The sequence below is a fragment of the Pelophylax lessonae genome (genome assembly GCF_965119305.1).
Source record: "Pelophylax lessonae genome assembly, chromosome: 1".
Classification (NCBI taxonomy): domain Eukaryota; kingdom Metazoa; phylum Chordata; class Amphibia; order Anura; family Ranidae; genus Pelophylax; species Pelophylax lessonae.
This window is the reverse complement of record NC_138768.1, coordinates 808,122,311-808,142,068: the sequence shown is the minus strand read 5'-3', so window position 1 is coordinate 808,142,068 and position 19,758 is coordinate 808,122,311. Positions and strand designations below refer to the sequence as shown.

The 19,758-nt window shown below is 48.5% G+C and overlaps 1 protein-coding gene across 2 annotated transcripts in view; it reads left to right on the top strand.

Moving 5' to 3' along the window:
• The window catches only part of ZFYVE28 (zinc finger FYVE-type containing 28), a 393,202-nt gene that overhangs the window by 356,908 nt on the left and 16,536 nt on the right, over positions 1-19,758 (top strand). For both annotated transcript variants that reach the window (XM_082244014.1, XM_082244013.1), the window contains exon 12: positions 7,265-7,369. In XM_082244014.1, coding sequence (XP_082100140.1) covers positions 7,265-7,369 — 105 coding nt within the window. The remainder of the gene's footprint in view (positions 1-7,264; positions 7,370-19,758) is intronic.

Here is a 19,758-nt window from a genome sequence, read left to right as displayed (position 1 = left end):
TTTACTTCCACTTTCAGAAATGCTGCAAAATGAGTGCAGACTAATAGGTTTGTATGATAATGGTTAAAAACGGCAAGGGATAATGGGGGAAGGGCTTACAGAAATTGTCATGGTAGAGGTTGGCTTCAGTTGCTATTTAAACATATCTCCGGGGAAAGTAAAAAACCTTCCTTGCACTAGGGCCCCGGCCTACCCTGAACTTTCCAGGATTAAGTGCTCATCTATATCTAGGGGGAACCGGATATTCCACTTTCACAGGCTCCCCTGAGACCGTGGGACCGATTCTCTTTGACAAAGACATTTTGTAGGAGCTAATCAGAGTGGTTCCTGCTCAGACTGGGACTTAAAACTGATGAGCACATGGCAAAATAGGCTTAAAGTGGTTGTAAACCTCAGACATGAAATATGAACAAAGCATATCCCTCTATAGTGTGTACCTCTCTGAATTAAAAGCACGAAGTGTAATTTCTGTCTGCTCTCTCCTTCCTCTGCTATCAGCACAAGTCAGTTCTGACAAGTTTTCTGTACACCAACAGAAAAAAGGTGATAGGGGAAGGTGCTCCAGCACACAGCCTGTGAGTGACCATCTCAGCTCTGTTCCTGTGTTTTGCCTGAAGGGTTGTGTCTCAAGTTAGGAAGTAAAGGAATGTTTCCCAAGTTAACACCAACCGCACCATAAATCTGAACTCTAAACAGGTAAAAAACATTTTTTCTCTTATGTTCTCTGACAGACGCAGCTCTCCATAGTTTCCTCACCAATGGGTAATGCGCCACCTAGTAGACTAGGCAGTGAAACTTTTTAGAAACTTTTCACCTGACACGCCTATAGGGGCTGTCCCTCATGACATTACCTCAGACACACCGTGCTCACTAATCAGTTTCTTGCTGCCTAGTTTAGGAGTAGGACCTAGGTTCCCTGCTGGGACTCCGGTCTCAGTTTTTATTTTCTTTTGAAGATGTTTCTATTTATTTCTCTTTACTCACTATTGCTAGCTAGTGTCAGGAAGATCCTCCTGGTGAACTACAAGCGACAGCCGGGTTGTGGTTTCGCACTGGATAATCTAGATCCTTATGGTCTCCCAGTCTGGCCAACCAGCGTGAGCAGGTTGTGGTTTGTCCAGGCCTCGCCACGACAGAGCCCCGACGGATGGGGACGAGCCTGCGTGCAGATGCTTCGCCAGGATGCATCAACCTGGAACGCCCTGAGTTTCAGTGTACCCCTTTCTGGCTGGCAGCACCCCCACTCAAGGTGGGAGGTGAGCGGTTTCAGAGCAGAGCCCCTCGGTCCATGGTATGGTGAGTGATGCAATGCCCCCTTGTCCATGGGACAGATTTCTGTGGGGGTGATGTGGGCCCACTCCTGGGGATAGCAGAGCTGTGTCCCTCTGAAAGATCCCCCAGGCCTGTCAAGACAGGTCCTGCCCTCCCTGCTCCTGCTGGGGGCGCTATAGCGGCGTCTAATGCCTGAGGGGGGTATAAAGATGTTACCTTGTGCTGGGGGGGTCCCCTGTAGTGGAGCCCCATGGTGGCCTCATTCCCTGGGCTCCTGAGTGCTTGGCGCCGTTTTCGGCCGCCATTTTGGGTGTGGGCATCAGGCTGCATCAGTTTAAGGGCAGCAGCCATTTTCCTTGCCTTGCTGAGTGTTTGGCGCCGTTTTAGGGCGCCATCTTAAGTGTGGGCAGGCTACACTGTGTAGGCGGCAGCCATTTTCCCTGTGCTTTCCTATACTTTTCAATGGCTTCATGTTATTGTAGTTAAGGGGGTTCGGCCTCTAGTGACGTTTGGTTACTTCCTCCCAGAAAATTCACTTGTAGAAGACAGCTTGCAGAGCGGTGGCTGCTCCAGGTTCTGGCACAGTAAGAGGATTTTTAGTCCTTCGGCATTACTCGAACACACTTAGCCCCTATCAGGATACCTGTTAGCTTTAAGGGGGACTCCATCGGTATCGCGGTGTAGCGGTGCGGACCATGATCGTAATTTAAAGCGCCGGTGTACTCTTTTTTTTTTTTTCTGCCTTGCTGAAAATGTCCCAAGGTGCAAATTTCCCCTCTGATCTTATTTGTGCATCCGGATCACCTTCTTTAGTGTCTCTATCTGCAGCCATAGAAACTCTGGCGTCCAAAGTAGATCTTGTAATGAAACAAGTTGTAATCCAAAAAAGGCCGATGCCCTCTCAGTCCTCCGATTCAGAGCCTGATGTGGTTGCCACGGACAACCAAGGAGCGAGGAGGAGGAGTGCTCCTTAGCTGCAGCGCGGGAACGTGCTTTGGTGGAAGCGCTGGTTCACTCATTCAGGGAGACTTTGCATATAGATGATGAGCCCACACAGTCAGGAAAGCGGATTGTCTTCGGCTCCCGCAAAACCCAGAAGTTGGGTCATGTTTTTCCTAGAGGAATTTCACAATACCGTGAATGAGCAATGGCGGCCCATTAAGTACATGTTGGTGGTGCCCAAGCGTTTTCAACGCCGTTACCCTTTTGCAGACTCAGTTTCCAATCGCTGGACAGTGTCACCTAGGGTGGACCACATGGTGTCATGGTTGAATAAGTCGATGGTGGTACCCGTGGATGACTCCCTGGTGTTTAAGGACCTGGTGGACAGGCGCATGGAAGCGCTTTCCCACCACCTGCACTTGGTGGCGGGCTCGCTCTTCAAACCCGTGTTCGCCTCCGTCCTGGTTTCTCTGATGGTTACGGAATGGATCAAGGTGCTTAAGAGCAACTTGCTGGCTGAGTCGGTTCCTCCAACTCTCATTGAGCTCATGGAACAGATGGCCCAGGCCATGGTATATCTGTGCGATGCGGCCCTGGACGAGGCTCCCCTGGTCGCTAGATTATCGGCGGTGGGGATCGCCTTTCCCTCTATAGTGTGGCTGAAGAGCTGGTCGGCGGACCAGGCTTTTAAGAAGACCGTGTCTGATCTTTCCTTTTTGGGTGAACGCCTTTTTGGTGACTCCTTGGATGAGCTAATCAAGAGTCTCGCTTAGGGGCAAGAGTAGTTGTCTCCCCCAATCCGCAAAAGGTAAGGCACCTCGCTGTAAGCGGGGACCTTCCTTCAAGGCTCACCAGGGGATTTTTCGTGCCTCAGGGGCGCAGGAAAAAGGTAAACCATTCAGAGCCTTCGGTGGAAACAAGAAAGCCTGGTCAGGTATGCCCAAGGCGGGGCAGTCCGGTGCAAAGGACAAGTCCTCCTCTGCATTAAGGGACGCCCTCACCCGGTTCAGGGGTGGGGGGACATCTGCGTCACTTTCGGGGACCCTGGACGTCTCTGATTCAAGACAAGTGGGTTCACGAATTGATTCGTATGTGGTACAAGACCGAATTTCGGTCTCGCCCAGCAGACAGGTTCTTTCCATCGAATCTCCGTCTGTCTCCGGATCATTTAAAGGATCTTCTTGCACAGGGAGTTATTGTCCCGGTTCCTCAGCGGGACAGTTTTCAAGGTTTTTACTCAAACCTGTTCACAGTGCCCAGGAAGGAGGGCACGGTGCTTCCAATTCTGGACCTCAAGTCACTGAACCGCTTTGTGAGGCTGCAGAAGTTCTGGATGGAATCTGTCTGGTCAGTGGTGGCGTCTTTAAACCAATGAGATTTTCTGGCCTCCATCGATTTAAGGATGCGTATGTGCACATATCTATTTATGAGGGCCATTAGCGGTATCTCTGTTTCGCTGTGGTGGAGGAGCATTTTTAATTTGTGGCATTAACCTTTGGTCTAGCTTCCGCTCCCAGGGTCTTCACCAAGGTTTTGGCCCCGGTGCTGGCTCTGCTGCGTAAGAGGGGGATTGTGGTCCTCGGTTATCTGGATGATCACCTGTTAAGGGCAAGCTCGTGTGTCACTCTGTTGGGCGATCTGACCATCACGGTTCAGACGCTCCAGGAGTTCGGATGGACCATCAACTTCCAGAAGTCTGCACTGACTCCGTCAGTACGACTGAATTATCTGGGCATGGGCTTGGACTCCACTCAAGCGAAGGCTTTTCTCCCAGAGGAAAAACTTCAGACTTTGCAGGGTGAGGTCAGGGTTCTCATGGACAATGACCTCTCCTCCCTGCGGACCTGCATGAGGTCCCTGGGGCTGATGGTGGCGGCCTTCGAGGCGGTCCCGTTTGCCCAGTTTCACACAAGGCCTCTACAAGTGGGGATCCTTGCCAAATGGAATAAGGATCTGCAGTCTTTGGACAGGATGATATGTCTAAGCCGTCTCACGAGGTCAGAGCTGTCGTTGTGGCTTTCGGTCGCCTGCTATGTGCCAAGGCAAGTCGTTCCTGCCACTGTTTTGGACGGTGGTCACCTCAGGTGCCATCCTGATGGGCTGGGGTGGGGTGTTGGACACGCTTTGTGCCCAAGGTCTGTGGTCGGCTGAGGAAACTTCCTTACCGATCAATGTTCTGGAGCTCAGGGCGATCAAAATCTGCCTGCTCCATTGGACGTCTCAGCTCCACGGTCTCCCGGTTCGGGTGCAGTCAGACAATGCCACAGCTGTGGCTTACATCAATCACCAAGGGGGCACCCAGAGTGCCCGGACGGCCACGGAGGTGGCCGGGATTCTGACCTGGGCCGAGGCGCATGTTCCAGCTCTCTCCACTGTTCACATTCCAGGAGTGGAAAACTGGCAGGCAGACTACCTGAGTCGTCAGTCACTGGATCAAGGGGAATGGTCCCTGCATCCCGAGGTGTTCGGCCTCCTGTGTTCCCGGTGGGGAACTCCGGAGGTGGATCTGTTCGCATCTCGCCTAAACAAAAAGGTGGAGAGGTTTGTGGCTCGGGCTCGGGATCCTCTGGCAGACGCCACAGACGCGTTGGTGGCGCCTTGGAGCCAATACCGGCTGATTTATGCCTTTCCTCCGATACAAATGTTGTCCAGGTTCCTCCGCAGGTTGGCGGCGGAGCAGGTACAGGTAATTCTGGTGGCCCCAGACTGCCCTCACCAGTCTTGGTACGCAGACCTAGTAAAGATGTCGTCGAACCTCCCTGGCGGCTGCCTCTGAGAGAAGATCTGCTGTCTCAAGGGCCGATCTTCCATCCTGCTTCACCATCGCTGGCTTTAATGGCGTGGCTGTTGAAGGCCAGGTGTTGAGGGACAGAGGTCTCTCTGATTCTGTGATTCCTACCTTGCTGAGAGCTAGGAAGACAACTTCCGGGAAGATTTATCATCGTACTTGAAAGATGTATATTGCCTGGTGTGAGTCGCAAGGGTTGCACCCTCGTTCTTTTTTGGTGGCGAGGGTCTTCGCCTTCTTGCAGAAAGGAGTGGAGCAACGTTTGGCCTTGGGCATGATTAAAGGTCAGGTGTCCGCCTTAGCCATTTACTTTCAATGTCCCTTGGCGACTAACTCTTTGATTTGCACCTTTATTCAAGGGGTGCGTCATCTGGCTCCTCCGAGGAGGTCCCCTTTGCCTCAGTGGGATCTGAATTTGGTTTGTCGGTTCTGCAACGTCCTCCCTTTGAAAATATCAGAGAAATCTCTCTGCCTTTGTTATCTCAGAAAGTTGCCTTTCTGGTGGCTATCACCTCTGCTCACAGGGTGTGCGAGTTGGTGGCTCTGTCTTGCCGTTCGCTTTATCTGGTCATTCATAGGGATAAAGTTGTTCTGCAACCTAACCAATTCTTTCTCCCTAAGGTTGTGTCAGCTTTCCATTTCAATGAAGACATTGTTTTGCCTTCGCTCTGTGCGAAGCCTAAGCATCCTAAAGAAATTGCCTTGCATTCACTGGATGTGGTTCGGGCGATCAGGGTTTACCTGTCGGCCACGGACTCCTTTCGGACATCTGATTCCCTGTTTGTTCTTCCTTAGGGATCTCGTAAGGGTTCGGCTGCGTCTGCTGCAACCATATCAAAGTGGATCAGACAGACTATTGTTCAGGCCTATTCATTGAAGGGCCAGGGTCCGCCTTAACCTGTGAGTGCTGAGTGCCTCTTGGACTTTTCGCCATCAGGCTTCGGTGGCTCAGGTGTGTTAGGCAGTGACCTGGTCTACAAGATTGATTTGCTGGCATCCTCGGGTGCTTCCTTTGGCCACAAGGTTTTGCAGGCTGCTGTTTGCTGAAGAGATTTAATGTTCTCTTTCAGGGGGGAATTTTTATTTTGGGGTAAGCTCCTGTTGGGGAAGAGCTTTCTGTTGCCTTGTTGGCTACGTTTTTTTCTAGCCTTGATAAAACGTTAATGGTTGTAGGTTGTGTTCTTCCCACCCCTCGTGCCTACACTGCTATGGGACGTCCCATTAGTGAGGAAACTATGGAGAGCTGCGTCTGTCAGAGGACGTAAGAGAAAATAGAATTTTTGTAAGAACTTACCGTAAAATAATTTTCTCTGAGTCCTCTGACAGACACAGCTCCCGCCCCTCTATTTTGGGGTTGGTTGTGTTTTCCTTCACTGCTTGCTACAAAACTGATTAGTGAGCACGTTGTGTCTGGGGTAATGTCCTGAGGGACAGCCCCTATAGGCGTGTTGGGTGAAAACTTTCTAAAAAGTTTCACTGCCTAGTCTACTCCTGTAGGTGGCGCATTACCCATTGATGAGGAAACTATGGAGAGCTGCTACGTCTGTCAGAGGTCTCAGAGAAAATAATTTTATATTAAGTTCTTACAAATATTTTTGATGGCTACCTGCCCTCCATGCAGTAGGGATTTGTTGCATGTTTAGTTTAGGGGGCCTGGAGTAGACAAAATAAAAATGCCCTAGTCCTCACACTCACAGGCTTCCTCCCCATCATACTACCCATCCACAAAGCCATTCCTCTTTGCTGGTGGTACAGCGTCCCTCTCACTGACTTCATCATCACAGAACCCAGTAGTCCAGCTTTGTACATGAGGCTATCAAGGGCCTGGTCAAATTCTAGGACTGCAACAGGTATGGAGGAGAGTGCAGGCTGCCAGTGAGCAAGAATGAGGTAAGTATTCCTCTCTAATTATCCCTGTAGGCAGAATGAGCATGAGATGCTTACAGGGGGCAGCCACCAAAGGGGGATTGCTATAATCTGAAGTAGACCAAAAAGCTGTTGGATTCTCATAGTGTCCCAAAGAACTGTAGATTGTCAAAAGTAAGTAGACGCAATCATTTGCATCCAAGTTGAAGAAGAAATGTATCCAATAAATGTAAGGGAGACTCCAGATGCTTTGGTGACGAGGACTATTTTTGCACTTGAGGCTGTAAAAAGTGAGGCGCCGCTCCATTTTGAGCATGAAATTTGCCTTTTTTTCTATTTTGTCTGAGGTCTGGTGTCTTTTTTGGATGTAAAAATGAGAACATCTTTCTCTTACAGTGAGCCAAGGCTTGAGAAGTTCTGCTCTAGAAGATTGTGCTCTCTGTCAGGAAACCATCTCATCCTCAGAGCTGGCTGCCAAGGCCCGTGATGGGGAATTTGAAGGTATGGTTGGCTAATATAAAGTTGTGTTAAAAATATATATATTCAGCCCCATTTTTCTAAAACTGCTAAACAGTGGTGTCTCATTTTGACTGCTGGATTCTTAGTAAATGACATATAATGCAGCAGCTGGATTGACCCTCTTATGCAGATTCTGCAACCAGCTGGTTTGTACACAATTCTGCAGCAAACTATGAACAAGTAGGGGTCTGTTTAGAAAGTGATATCGCTATCTGCTCTTATTTTTCACAGTACTATTGCATTATTTTATTTTGTTATACAGCGCTTTACATGTGTCATACATTATATCAATCCCTACTATTAAGGAGCTTACACTTTAAAGGATTAGCGTTAGGATTGCTTTAGCAATCGATCTCTTCATCAGGAGATTAGAGAGCGGACCATTGTGTGAAGTGGCTTTGGGCATTCCTGGTGAGCCTCCTTTGAGGGTCATGGCCTATGCAGATGACTTATCGGTTTTAATCTCTGGAACAGAGGAGGTGGTCTCGGTGATGGAGTATGCTGAGGCATCTGGCTCAAAGATCAATCGGGATAGGAGTTTTCTGGATGGGAGAGGAAGGCGATGGTTTTGAGCTTTTGGAGACCTTCCCAGAGCCCCGGCAGGAAATTAAAGTTTCTCTTTCGTTCAGTGACTGACACAGCTCCTGTCATTCTTGACCATTGGGTTATACTGCCCCCCCCCCCGCTATAGGCACTCAATTTTTCCTCAGGAGTAAGGACCTAGTTTCTTGCTGGGATCTTTGGTCCTGGCAAAATTTTTTAGATAGAAAATTTTTTCCTCCTGGATTTTCCTGTGAGATCTACTATTAACTGCCGGACTGGCCGATGGGCTGGATAATCTAGATCCAGCAGTCACCCCAGTCTGGCCAGCGAGTGCAGGTAGACCTCAGCTCCACGCTAGGTCGGCCGCAACATAGCCCTACTACATGGGGGCTGGCCCTGCGAGTTACTCATCTCACAAGGTCACATATGGCCTGGTCTCCGCCTGAGTCGCAGTGTTCCTCCTGGCCAACAGCCCCCCATTTCAATTGAGAGGAGGATCTGTCTGGAGCGGTGCCCTTCTGGTATGGTGAGTACCGCTCCCCCCTCTGCCCCTGGATGTTTTTTTGGGTGGGCGTGGGCCCCTCCTTGGGACGGTCATACCCACAGGTTCCCCTCCTTCCCACAGGCACCCCCCCTGTTTTTGCCAAGTGCCTCGGCCTGCCCCCCCCCGTCACATACACTGGGCTGTTTGGGCAGTCTGAACACTGGCCTGGGATGGGGGCAGGGCATTAATTGGCGAGGGGGGGGCCGTGGGGTGCACCACCTGTGCAGGGGTGGTTTGTATTGGTGGGGGCTCCTGCTCGGGCCCCCGTCCTGCCTGGACCTGTCCTTGAGGCCTGGTTCCCATTTTTGGGTCCCTGTATACCTTGTGGTGCCGCCATTTTGTTGTAGTCTGTGTATTCCTATACACGGCGCCCATGTTTGTGTAGTTCGGTGGCCATTTTCTTGTGGTTTGCATTGCAAATAGTGGCAATTATGACAGCAGAGCCCTAAGAGCGCCGATTTCGGCGGTGAGAGCCCCTCCTTATCTCCCCTGGTGTTGACTCCTGGATCATTTAGCTTCCTGATTGCCACACGTGTAGTGCATATTCTCCTTGTGTTTGCTGCTGCCTCTGTCGGCAGGTGGTGTGTCTGGTGGGGTCCTCTCCCTCTCTTAGGTCTCTTAGCAGTGTATTACACTTTTTTGTGGGGTCCCCCTAGTGATTCATGGAGTCTTTGGTGCACATTTCCCCACCTGATCCCCCTCTCTGAGGCTCCGGGTCCCAACTATCCATCGATGCACTGACAGCGGTCCTGAAATCCCTTGTGTCCCGAGTGGAGGCAACTTGCGGGTGATGGGCTATCAAAAAGCACCCCATGCCTTCCCCTGCCTCATCTGTCTCATCAAATCCTGAATCTAATTCGGCCGTCACGAACGTGGTCTGCAACCACGTGCCTGGAATCCTCTGATAGTGAGGATGATTTCTCCACGTCTGCGACCGCGCATGCACTGATTGTATCTGTGCGTGAGACCCTGAAGATGGAGGACACAGCTGAAGCTCCGACAGAGGAGCGGGTACCCTTTGGCACTCCCAAGCCATTCAGAGCAGCAAAGGTGTTTTCTTTCCCTGCTTATTTCGACAGAATTGTCGCAAAAGAGTGGGGACGACCAAAGCGTCAACGTGGGGTTCCTAAGCGCTTTACTAGATGTTACTCCTATGAGGAATCCCTTCTTAAGAAGTGGCCTGTCCCAGTGGTGGTGGACCCTCCGGTTTCCAGATTAAACAAGGCAACAATGATTTCGGTTGAAGAGTCCCCGGCCTTTAAGGACCCGGCTGACCGGAAGGCGGAGGCTGTGGCCCGTCTGTACACCTTAGCTGGTTCGGCAATGAGGCAGGTGTTTACCATTCCCCTGGTGTAGCAAACTGTGACTAAGTGGGCTAAGCTCCTCCTTATTTACAAAAATTTGAGGGGTGTACTCTCTTTTGTGAGATACAATATGCTTATGCGGTAGTGCAATACATGTTTAAAATTTATTGTGCTATTATTACAGACTCTGGATGGAATTGTGTTGCTGATTTAGAAATGGCCAGCAGAGTAGTGTTAATTTTTATGTCAATTTTCGATTTAGTTTTAGTCAGTCTTTTGACTAAAATGTCATTTTTGTTTTAGTCATATTCTAGTCCTCTAAATTGTTTTAGTCTAATTTTTGTTGAATTAAATAGTGTTAATTTAGTCAACGAAAGTAACACTGGCCTGTTCATTAAAAGCAGCTGAAACCTGTGGTTTTCTATGGAAATCCCTCTGCCTAATGCCACGGAGAGAACTTTGTGATTGGAGGAATGCCAGACATGTGACATTTAAAAGGTCACGTGATTGGATACCCACTGGGATTTTATCTTTTTTATAAACTCCATTTATTTATTAGAGCTTTGCTGGCATTATAGCCACAAAACTGGTTGGGTGTTAAACACATCTGTAATACACATTGTTGTGCTTTAAAAATGTGATGTTTTCTTTAAGCTATGATATGGCCATGGCTATGTTATACAGCTGTTTTATAGATAAGCCCCTTTGTAATTTAAGTGGCCCACAAGTCCCCATCGTTGGGTACTCAGTATGCAACACTATTTTAAAAAGTGAGTGTTTTGCCATGCCCCCTTGCTATGCCCTCCTTTGGAGCGGTCTGGACCTTGCCTATACAGGGCAACTGCTAGAGCTTTGGAGCTGAAGGTTGCAATTATCTAACAGTGGGTCGAGGTACTACAGGAGCATTCCAGAAAAAAAGAGGTCTGTGCAGACATTGTGGATGTGTGCATTTGATATTCGCTCAACTTGATTGGGTTCATCAAAAAATAGGTTTCATTTAAATCTCTAAGGCATATATAATACAAAGGAGGACTTTTTCACTCATGAGTTTGCATCCTTGTGGACCCAGAAAAAAAAAAGTAAATTGATTTTAACGTCAAAGAGAATATGGGCAGTGCCTACTCGCCCTACACGTGGGGGTACCTCTCCTTGTGTACACGCTTGCCAATGCCTGGAACCAGGTAGGGCCGCAGTAGTGTGGACCCAATATTAAGACAGATCCACGATTTAGAGGTGAGCCATACACCTTGTGCAGCTGAGTAACCACATGCAGATTACTACTGTAAACTCAGCCCGATATCGCTGCACACCTTCCAAATCATAAACAGTAATTTATTTAAAGTATTGCACTTACATTCATCAATATAGTGCGTAATAGATGTGAGACGTGACTCAGAAATATGTGGCACCACATTCAAATTGTACATTACAGAAGAAATGGAAGGATGAGTAGGACTTTTGAGGTAGCCACTAGTAATCCCATAAGGAAACAATGTAAAAATAAGAAATTTATTATGACAACATAGTAAAAAACAATATTATATGGAAAAATTGTGTCATGAAAACAGTGCAGAGTCCTGTCCCAGGGCCATACAGACTTCACAAAGTAGCCACAGATAGAGGGTAGGTTCCAGCCCCATATGTAGAAGGTGGTAACAGGGTCATCCCTCCAATCACGGGAGTCCCCTTATCACAGCTTCTCTCTTATGGAATATGAAGCTGCCGCTCCTATTTGTGCCGATCCTCGCCGTGAGGTACCCCTCCAACTGGAAAACTCAGGAGACGTCCAATCGGCTGGACCTCTCCTGAATTTTCCAGTTGGAGAGGTACCTCATGGTGAGGATCGCCAGAAATAGGATCAGCAGTTCCATATTCCATAAGAGAGAAGCTGCAATACGGGGCACTCCAGAGATTGGAGGGACGACCCTGTAACCACCCTCTACATTTGGGGTTGAAACCTACCCTCTATCTGTGGCTACTTTGTGAAATCTGTATGGGCATAGGACATGATTCCTGCTGTTTCGGCTATAGAGTTTTAAGCGTACACATCCCCCTTTGGAACTGATGTGCATATGATCTTTCCTCATGCCATCATGCTGGCCCAGGTGCTCTGTGTCCCCCCCCCCTTGGGGTTTGGCACCAATAGGATCCCCTTAGGAAGCTGTAAGCGAAATGCGTAGTGATCCATTGGCTTATGATGCTTAAGATCGCTGTTTGGCACGGATAGCCAAAGCACACTACCAAGCACAGCAGCAGTCAGCACCTACATGCTTGTGCGGAATGACGTCACAGAATTGGCTCCACCCGATGCGTTTCCCTGTAACACGGGTCAACTGGCAAAGGAGGCTCATCTGGGACGTCAGTTAAACATACACTATATTACCAAAAGTATTGGGACATCTGACTTTACACACACATTCATTTTATAGGCATCCCAGTCTTAGTCTGTAGGGTTCAATATTAAGTTGGCCCACCCTTTGCAGCTATAACCGCTTCAATTCTTCTTGGCAGGCTGTCCACAAGGTTTAGGAGTGTGTCTATAGGAATGTTTGACCATTCTTCCAGAAGCGCATTTGTGAGGTCAGGCATTGATGTTGGATGAGAAGGCCTGGCTCGCAGTCTTCGCTCTAATTCATCCTAAAGGTGTTATGTCAGGTTGAGGTTAGGACTCTTTGCAGGCCAGTCAGTTTCATGCACCCCAAACGCGCTCATCCATGTCTTTATGAACCTTGCTTTGTGCACTGGTCCAAATAATTTGGTGGAGGGGGGATTATGGTGTGGGGTTGTGTTTCAGCGATTGGGCTTGGCCCCTTGGTTCCAGTAAAGGGAACTCTTCAGGCATCAGCATACCAAGACATTTTGGACAATTTCATGCTTCCAACTTTGTGGGAACAGTTTGGGGATGACCCCTTCCTGTTCCAACATGACTGCGCACCAGTGCACCAAGCAAGGTCCATAAAGACATGGATGAGTGAGTTTGGGGTGAAGGAACTGCACAGAGTGACCTCAACCCAATAGAATACCTTTGGGATGAATTTGAGCGAAGACAGTGAGCCGGGCCTTCTCGTCCAAAATCAGTGCCTGACCTCACAAATGCACTTCTGGAAGAATGGTCAAATATTCCCATAGACACACTTCTAAACCTTGTGAAGGGTTGAAACTGTTATAGCTGAAAAGGGTGGGCCAACTCAATATTGAACCCTATGGACTAGGACTGGGATACCATTAAAGTTAATGTGTGTGTACAGACAGGCGTCCCAATACTGTTGGTAATAAAGTGTATTTAAATACAGACAGGTGCAGAAGACACCAGAAGCTCAATATCTCCACATGTCTAGAGCCGTATCACTACTCGCTACTATCTGATGGTAAAAAGGGGCCAAATAAAGCTCACATCTGCTCCACTATCAATTAAGAATTACATTTTTAATTACTATATTCACGTATTAGTTATTTTATATTTGGGTCACATTAACAATTTTGATTTAGGATATTGGTTATTTCAGTTTATTCACCTATGGTTTGGATAATTAGAGGAGTGCCCCAGTTTACTTGTTTATATTTTGGATGAGCCTTGTGTTCGGACTTACGAGGCTGTTGCTCTCTTAGCCCTTGAAGTAATTTATTGTTTCAATTGACCACCAGTGGCGGCTGGTGCTCCATGGGCCGGGGGGGGGGTGCGGCAGACGGACCACACCAGCCCGCACACCATAACCCGCCCCCCCTCTCCCCCCCCTGTCCCCGTCCCCGGCTCACTCACCCTGGACATGTGGAAGGCAGGCGGCAGCAGCAGCGGCGGCTTCCCCCTCAATCTCCTGCGTCTCCTCCCTTCTCCTCCTCCTTGGCCAATGGCATGGCTTCTCCTTTCTGCCAATCGGGAAACGGGTCTCAGGACCCGCTTCCTGATTGGCCAGGAGGAGGATCCGTGTGACAATAGCAAATATTCATTCGCTATTGTCACACAACTGGGTAGGCTCAGGGCGCAGTGCCTCGAGCCCACCCTTTTTTGAAGCCTATTAGAGCCTCTGGCTCTAATCACCTGCTTCAAAAAAAAAAACCCAATTGAAATCCACGGGTCCGGCGCCCTGAATGTAGATTAGGGGGCCGGATGCATGGATAGGTGGGGCGGCGCCCCTGTTCCCTCAATGGACGGGCCGCCACTGTTGACCACACTTATTTTAATAGAGAGTTGGTGGGATAGGCACAGAATATTTTCACAATACCAATTTTTGTTATCTGAAAACTGATAGCACTGCACTTAGTGTCTGTCTGTAATTGTGAAAATAGCAGTTGTGTCCTCTAAAATAGGACAGCTTTAAATGCCGCTGATGGTGAAGTATGGTTACCTTTGAATATGGCACGTAGTCATAAACTCTCCTGCTGACAGGTTGGGTTCATGAACCCAGCTAAGGGATGCTGGCAGGGGCCTGTTAGCAGGACTAGTTTCTGAAGAAGAGGCATCCTCTAGTACACAGCATTCTCATTTATTTCACTGCCTGCTAGAGGGATTGAATACCCTATAGCACAAGGTGTGCGTGGGCCCGATCTTCGAGATGCCGCTAAAACGCATATTTTCTCTTTATTTGTATTCCTCTCATCGTTATCCGCTGTAAGCAGCTGTACTTATTGCCTTGTGTGTTTGAATAATGCTTACCAAACCTCCCACTGAACAATGGACCGCTCAGTAATCGTACAAAGCAGCTGGATTTACGGGACGCAAGTCGGGGTAATGCAAGGCCATACCATGCGTCACTCCAGTGCCGGCATTATCTGCTGGGGTGTTTGGAACTTTTACATGTAACGTACAGCATTGTTACACTGGCCAATTTGTAATTTATGGTTTGAAACAGGGCCATTCCATTTCAATCTGCAGCCAGCTATGCTTTTCTAAAATAACAAGAAAATAAACATTTTTTTTCCTGACAACCAAAGCAGCAGTTTTGTGTACAGAAAAAAAAAATCTCATCTCACCGCAGTGCTCGTTGCTTTTCTCAGATGTGCGCACAGAGCTCACAGTCACTTTACAGACATTGCCCAAAATAGGTAGCTCCATCTTTAGTAAAGTAGATTATTAATTGCCCTTTTTTGCTCCCTTTTGATGTGGTAAATATACCATTGAAAGTGTTTTATTATATCTATTTGACAAGGGCAAAAAAGAGAGGGCGGTGTAGTCCTAACACAAATCTGTCTGTATATGCAGTAAAGCATGCTTCTTATACTCACTGTGTAACCTAAGGGGTTGATCTTCTGCATTGTGTACAAAGGCTGTTTGATCCTGTCTTCTCTGATCCTACCCTTCTTTTACTGTCCCCAATCCATCTCCTGATAGAACACAGCCTTGGGGGCACTTTGCTCATGCTCCGTTTGGTGTGTATTGCTAGAGAGTTTTTTTTTTTTTTTCTTGGGAGGGTGCATGTGACCAGCACAGGGCCAATCAGCATGGTCCAGACAGAGGGTCAGGAGTCATGCAGCCTCATAGGACAATCAGAGGCGAATGGAAACTTCTTCTACAAGCTTTAACTAGACACTGATAGAAGTAAGGCTGCTATATACTGCTGATGAGAAAAGGTATTTAACAGTTTATATTTACTAAAATAATTGCATTTTCATGTTCTGTGTACTGTGGGAGACCAGATGTAGTCAATGCAGGGTTCTGGGTTTAGTAACACTTTAACACACACCCTGTCCTGGGGTGACAATACTTCTCAGTACAATTGCTATTCTAGGACAGAAGGTGTTTTACTGGCAGAAATACCAAGTTCAGATTAAGGGGAAAAAGTGTGGAAAAAGAAAATGAATGCAGCTGCCACTAAGGACTGCTAAGCTGCAATACTGCTAATTTGTGTTTCTCTGTCGCTCATTGACAGACGTAGTCTTCTTGATTCACAAGAACTGGGTTATGCTGCCCTCTACAGGAGTAGGACTAGGCAGAAAGAAAAAACGTTCTGGCTCCACCCTAGGGGCAGTCCCAGAGGGTATATCCTCTTCCTGTCTGCTACAGAGAATCAGTTTTTTTCTGTCTAGTCAGGAGTAAGGACCTAAGTTCCTTGCTGGGATCTTTTTGGTCCTGGCAAGATTTTTTCTTTAGAAAAAATATTTTTTAGGTAGTTTTCTCCAGTGTTTTTTTCCTGTGAGATCTTCAAGCAAAAACGCCGGACTGGGCGACACTAGTGGTCACCCCAGCCGGCCTACGAGCGCGCGCAGACCATTGCATTGCGCTTGGTCGGCCGCGACACATTCAAGTAAGTATGCGGGGCCGGGCGACGGGCTGGATGTTGAGATCCAGTGGTCACCCCGGTTTCTGCCTACGAGCGCGTGCAGACCAGAGCTCCGCGCTGGGTCGGCCGCGACGGAGTCCCATTGGAGGGACTGACCTTGCGAGTTAAAAGTCTCGCTTGGACGCCAGGAACCACAGAGTCGAGGCGTCCGGAGTGGTCCACAACCCCCCACCCCGGTGGAGAGGGTATTGTGAAGAGAGGGTGCCTGTCGGTTCGGTATGGTGAGTAAACGTTCCCTTTTTTCCCTCGTTATGAGGCAGTATGAATTATGGGCCCCTCCATACATGGTCAGTATATATCTGACACTAAAAGTCCCCCTTGTAAATACAATATGTGTTTGGTGGGAAGTGGACTTGGTTTGAGAGCTAACACTCTACCCAGCAGACTGTAGTATTACAGCAGACATAGGAGGTATAATCCTACCTTAATTGTAGTGTACCTCCTGCAGATCGATAAACCGCCACTTAGCAGAGATGCAGGTGGATTTGCTGGGAAAAACGATTTCGGCGGTCCGCCGCCATTTTGCCGTAGACCAGGTGCATGTATGTCCTCAGGTCACGCCGGCCGCCATGTTTTTGGAGTCTATTGTCTCCTGTATGGGGGCGGCCATGTTTGATGAGCCCAGCTACCTCGTGGAGAGCTGGGAACGCCGGAAGGCGTACACAGGGGGCGGAGCCACGTCCTTCTACCCGGGAAAACGAACACAGCTCTTTCCAGTCTGTAAAAGACAGACGCTGACTGCAGTTGGTTGGAAATTTCTCTGCATCGGGTGGTGAGCCTTGGGGGTCCCTCTCTCTCTCTCTGTGGGGATCGAGAAGCAGGTACTCTGAGGGGCGCTATTGCGCTAGGGGGAGACACATAAAAAAAAAAAAAAAAATAAAAAAAAAAAAAAAAAGAGGTATTTTTTTATTTAAAAAAAAAAAAAAAAAAAGAAAGTTTTTTGTTTTTTCTGGCAGAGGTGTCCTGAATTAACAGGGACCCTGCCACTCATGTATCTCCACCGGATCCCCTCAAGGTGTCTGCAGGATCCTCCAGCACCCCACTGATGGTTGAATCATTGTCAGCTATCATGGAAACTTTTGTGTCCCGGGTGGAAGTGGCTTGTCATTGACAGGGCGCAAGAAAGCGACCCCCGCCTAACCCCTTATTATCTGAAACTTCGGATTCAGACTCTGAGCCTATTTCTGCAGTTGCAGGTACTTCATCTGGGATTGGTGTCTCGGGTACTGTCTCTTCAGACAGTGAGGAGGATGTTTCGGCATCCGCCATAGCCCGAGAGGAAGCGTTGGCGCACTCATTGTATCTGTTCAAGAAACCTTAAGATTACAGGGTATTCCGTCGGAAATAGCTGAAACTGAAATCCCTTTTGGGACTAAAAAACGCATGAAAATGGCGAAGGTTTTTCCATTGCCCAAATGTTTTTGGCAATCCAATCAAAGAGGAATGGAGTCTGCCAAAACGCACCTCTGCTATTTCTAAACGCATTAACTGGCGTTATCCGTTGAGGAAACCCTCATTAAGAAATGGACAGAACCACTTGTGGTGGATTCACCAATTGCTAGATTGAATAAAGCCACGGTTATTCCTTTAAAAGACGCTCCGTCTTTTAAAGATCCAGTGGATCGCAAGATAGAAGCTATGTCTCGCACCATGTTTTCCTTGATTGGATCAGCTTTCAGACCAATAATTGCTATTGGTCTGGTTTCGCAGACTGTAACTGAATGGACCAAGTGGTTACGCCGGGACTTAGAAGAGGTCCCTCAGGCGGTATCAGATTTGTTGGAACAAATGATACAGGGGTTACAGTTTGTGTGTGATGCGGCGTTAGACGCCACTCCATTATTGGCGCGAGCATCAGTTTCAGCAGTGGTTCTCAGGTGTATACTGTGGCTAAAAGGTTGGTTAGCCGACCAAGGTTCCAAAAAAGCATTGGCTAATATCCCCTTTTTAGGAGAGCGTCTTTTTGGAGCCAACTTAGATGAGATCATTAAGGATCTCACGGGTGGAAAGAGCACCTTTTTACCGCAAGATGTTAAGGGTAAAGGAACTCGTCAAAGACGAGGGCCTTCTTTCTCTGCTCACAAAAAAGTTTTTTCGTCCCGCGGGTGAAAAAATTAAGTCCTCCAAAGCTCCTTCAGGAGGCTTCAGGGGACGTTGGTCGAGCAAGCAAAAGCCCGCCCCCTCCAGACCTGAAGATAAATCGTCCAAAGCCTGAAGGTGCGCCCCCACCCATAACTGGGGTGGGGGGACGTCTTCGCCGGTTCCCGGATCCATGGCTTTCCAGAATCCCGGACAAGTGGGTTTGCGAAGTCATAAGGTCAGGGTACAAGATCGAGTTTCGATCTCTCCCACCGGCGCGATTCTTCCCTTCCAATATTCGACTATCCCCGGATCGTTTAGAAGATCTGCGGAGAGCAGTCGCGGATTTACTACAACAAGGAGTGGTAGTCCACGTTCCTTGGACGTTTTCAGGGGTTTTATTCAAACCTATTTACAATACCCAGGAAAGAGGGCAAAGTGCGTCCAATTCTGGACTTAAGGGCACTCAATTCTTTTGTCAACATAAGAAAATTCAGAATGGAGTCCATTCGCACAGTAGCAGCCTTCCTGCATCCAGGGGATGTCCTAGCGTCCATAGACATCAAGGACGCATATCTTCACATTCCCATTTTCGCAGGACATCAGCGGTTTCTACGCTTTTCCGTAGAAGAGAACCACTATCAGTTTGTGGCGTTACCTTTTGGTCTCGCCACGGCTCCTCGGGTCTTCACGAAGGTGTTGGCCCCAATGTTGGCACTACTGCGCCAAAGAGGCATATCGATTCTTGGTTACCTAGACGATCTTCTGCTTCATGCAGAGTCTCCTCAGACCTTGCTACAAAATATAGAAATTACTATAATTTCTTTACAGGAATTCGGGTGGCTGGTGAACCAGCAAAAGTCATTTCTGGTTCCCACCCAGAGGCTCGAATATCTGGGTCTAATTCTAGACACAGTCAGGACAAGTTTTTCTTCCGGTAGGGAAACTCCGGAACATTCAATTAGCAGTCCAGTTGTTACTATCCAACAGCTGGTCTTCTCTTCGAACTTGCATGAGGGTTCTGGGGTTGATGGTGGCTTCCTTCGAAGCAGTCCCATTTGCCCAGTCCCATACCCGAATTCTTCAGCAAGAGATTCTTCTCAGATGGAATCGGAATCCGGAATCCCTGGACAATCAGATCCGATTGAGCAAACAGACCAGAGAGTCTCTGGTCTGGTGGCTTCGGTCTCCGATGCTCAGCCAGGGAAAGTCATTTCTGCCAATACATTGGACGATAGTGACCACGGATGCCAGTCTATCCGGATGGGGAGGAATTCTCGGTCAGTTATCTGTCCAGGGACTTTGGTCCCTGGAAGAATCCAGGTGGCCGATAAATGTATTGGAACTGAGAGCGATCAGACTTTGTCTGATTCACTGGACCGAGCAGCTCCAGGGCAGCCCGGTTCGGATCCAGTCGGACAATGCCACGGCCGTGGCTTATGTCAATCACCAGGGGGGCACCAAGAGTGTCCGAGCGGCCAAAGAAGTGGCTTGCATTCTTCGCTGGGCGGAACGATTTGTTCCAGCTATCTCTGCGGTGTTCATTCCGGGGGTGGAGAATTGGCAGGCAGATTATCTCAGCCGTCAGACTCCGGATCAGGGGGAATGGTCCCTCCATCCAGA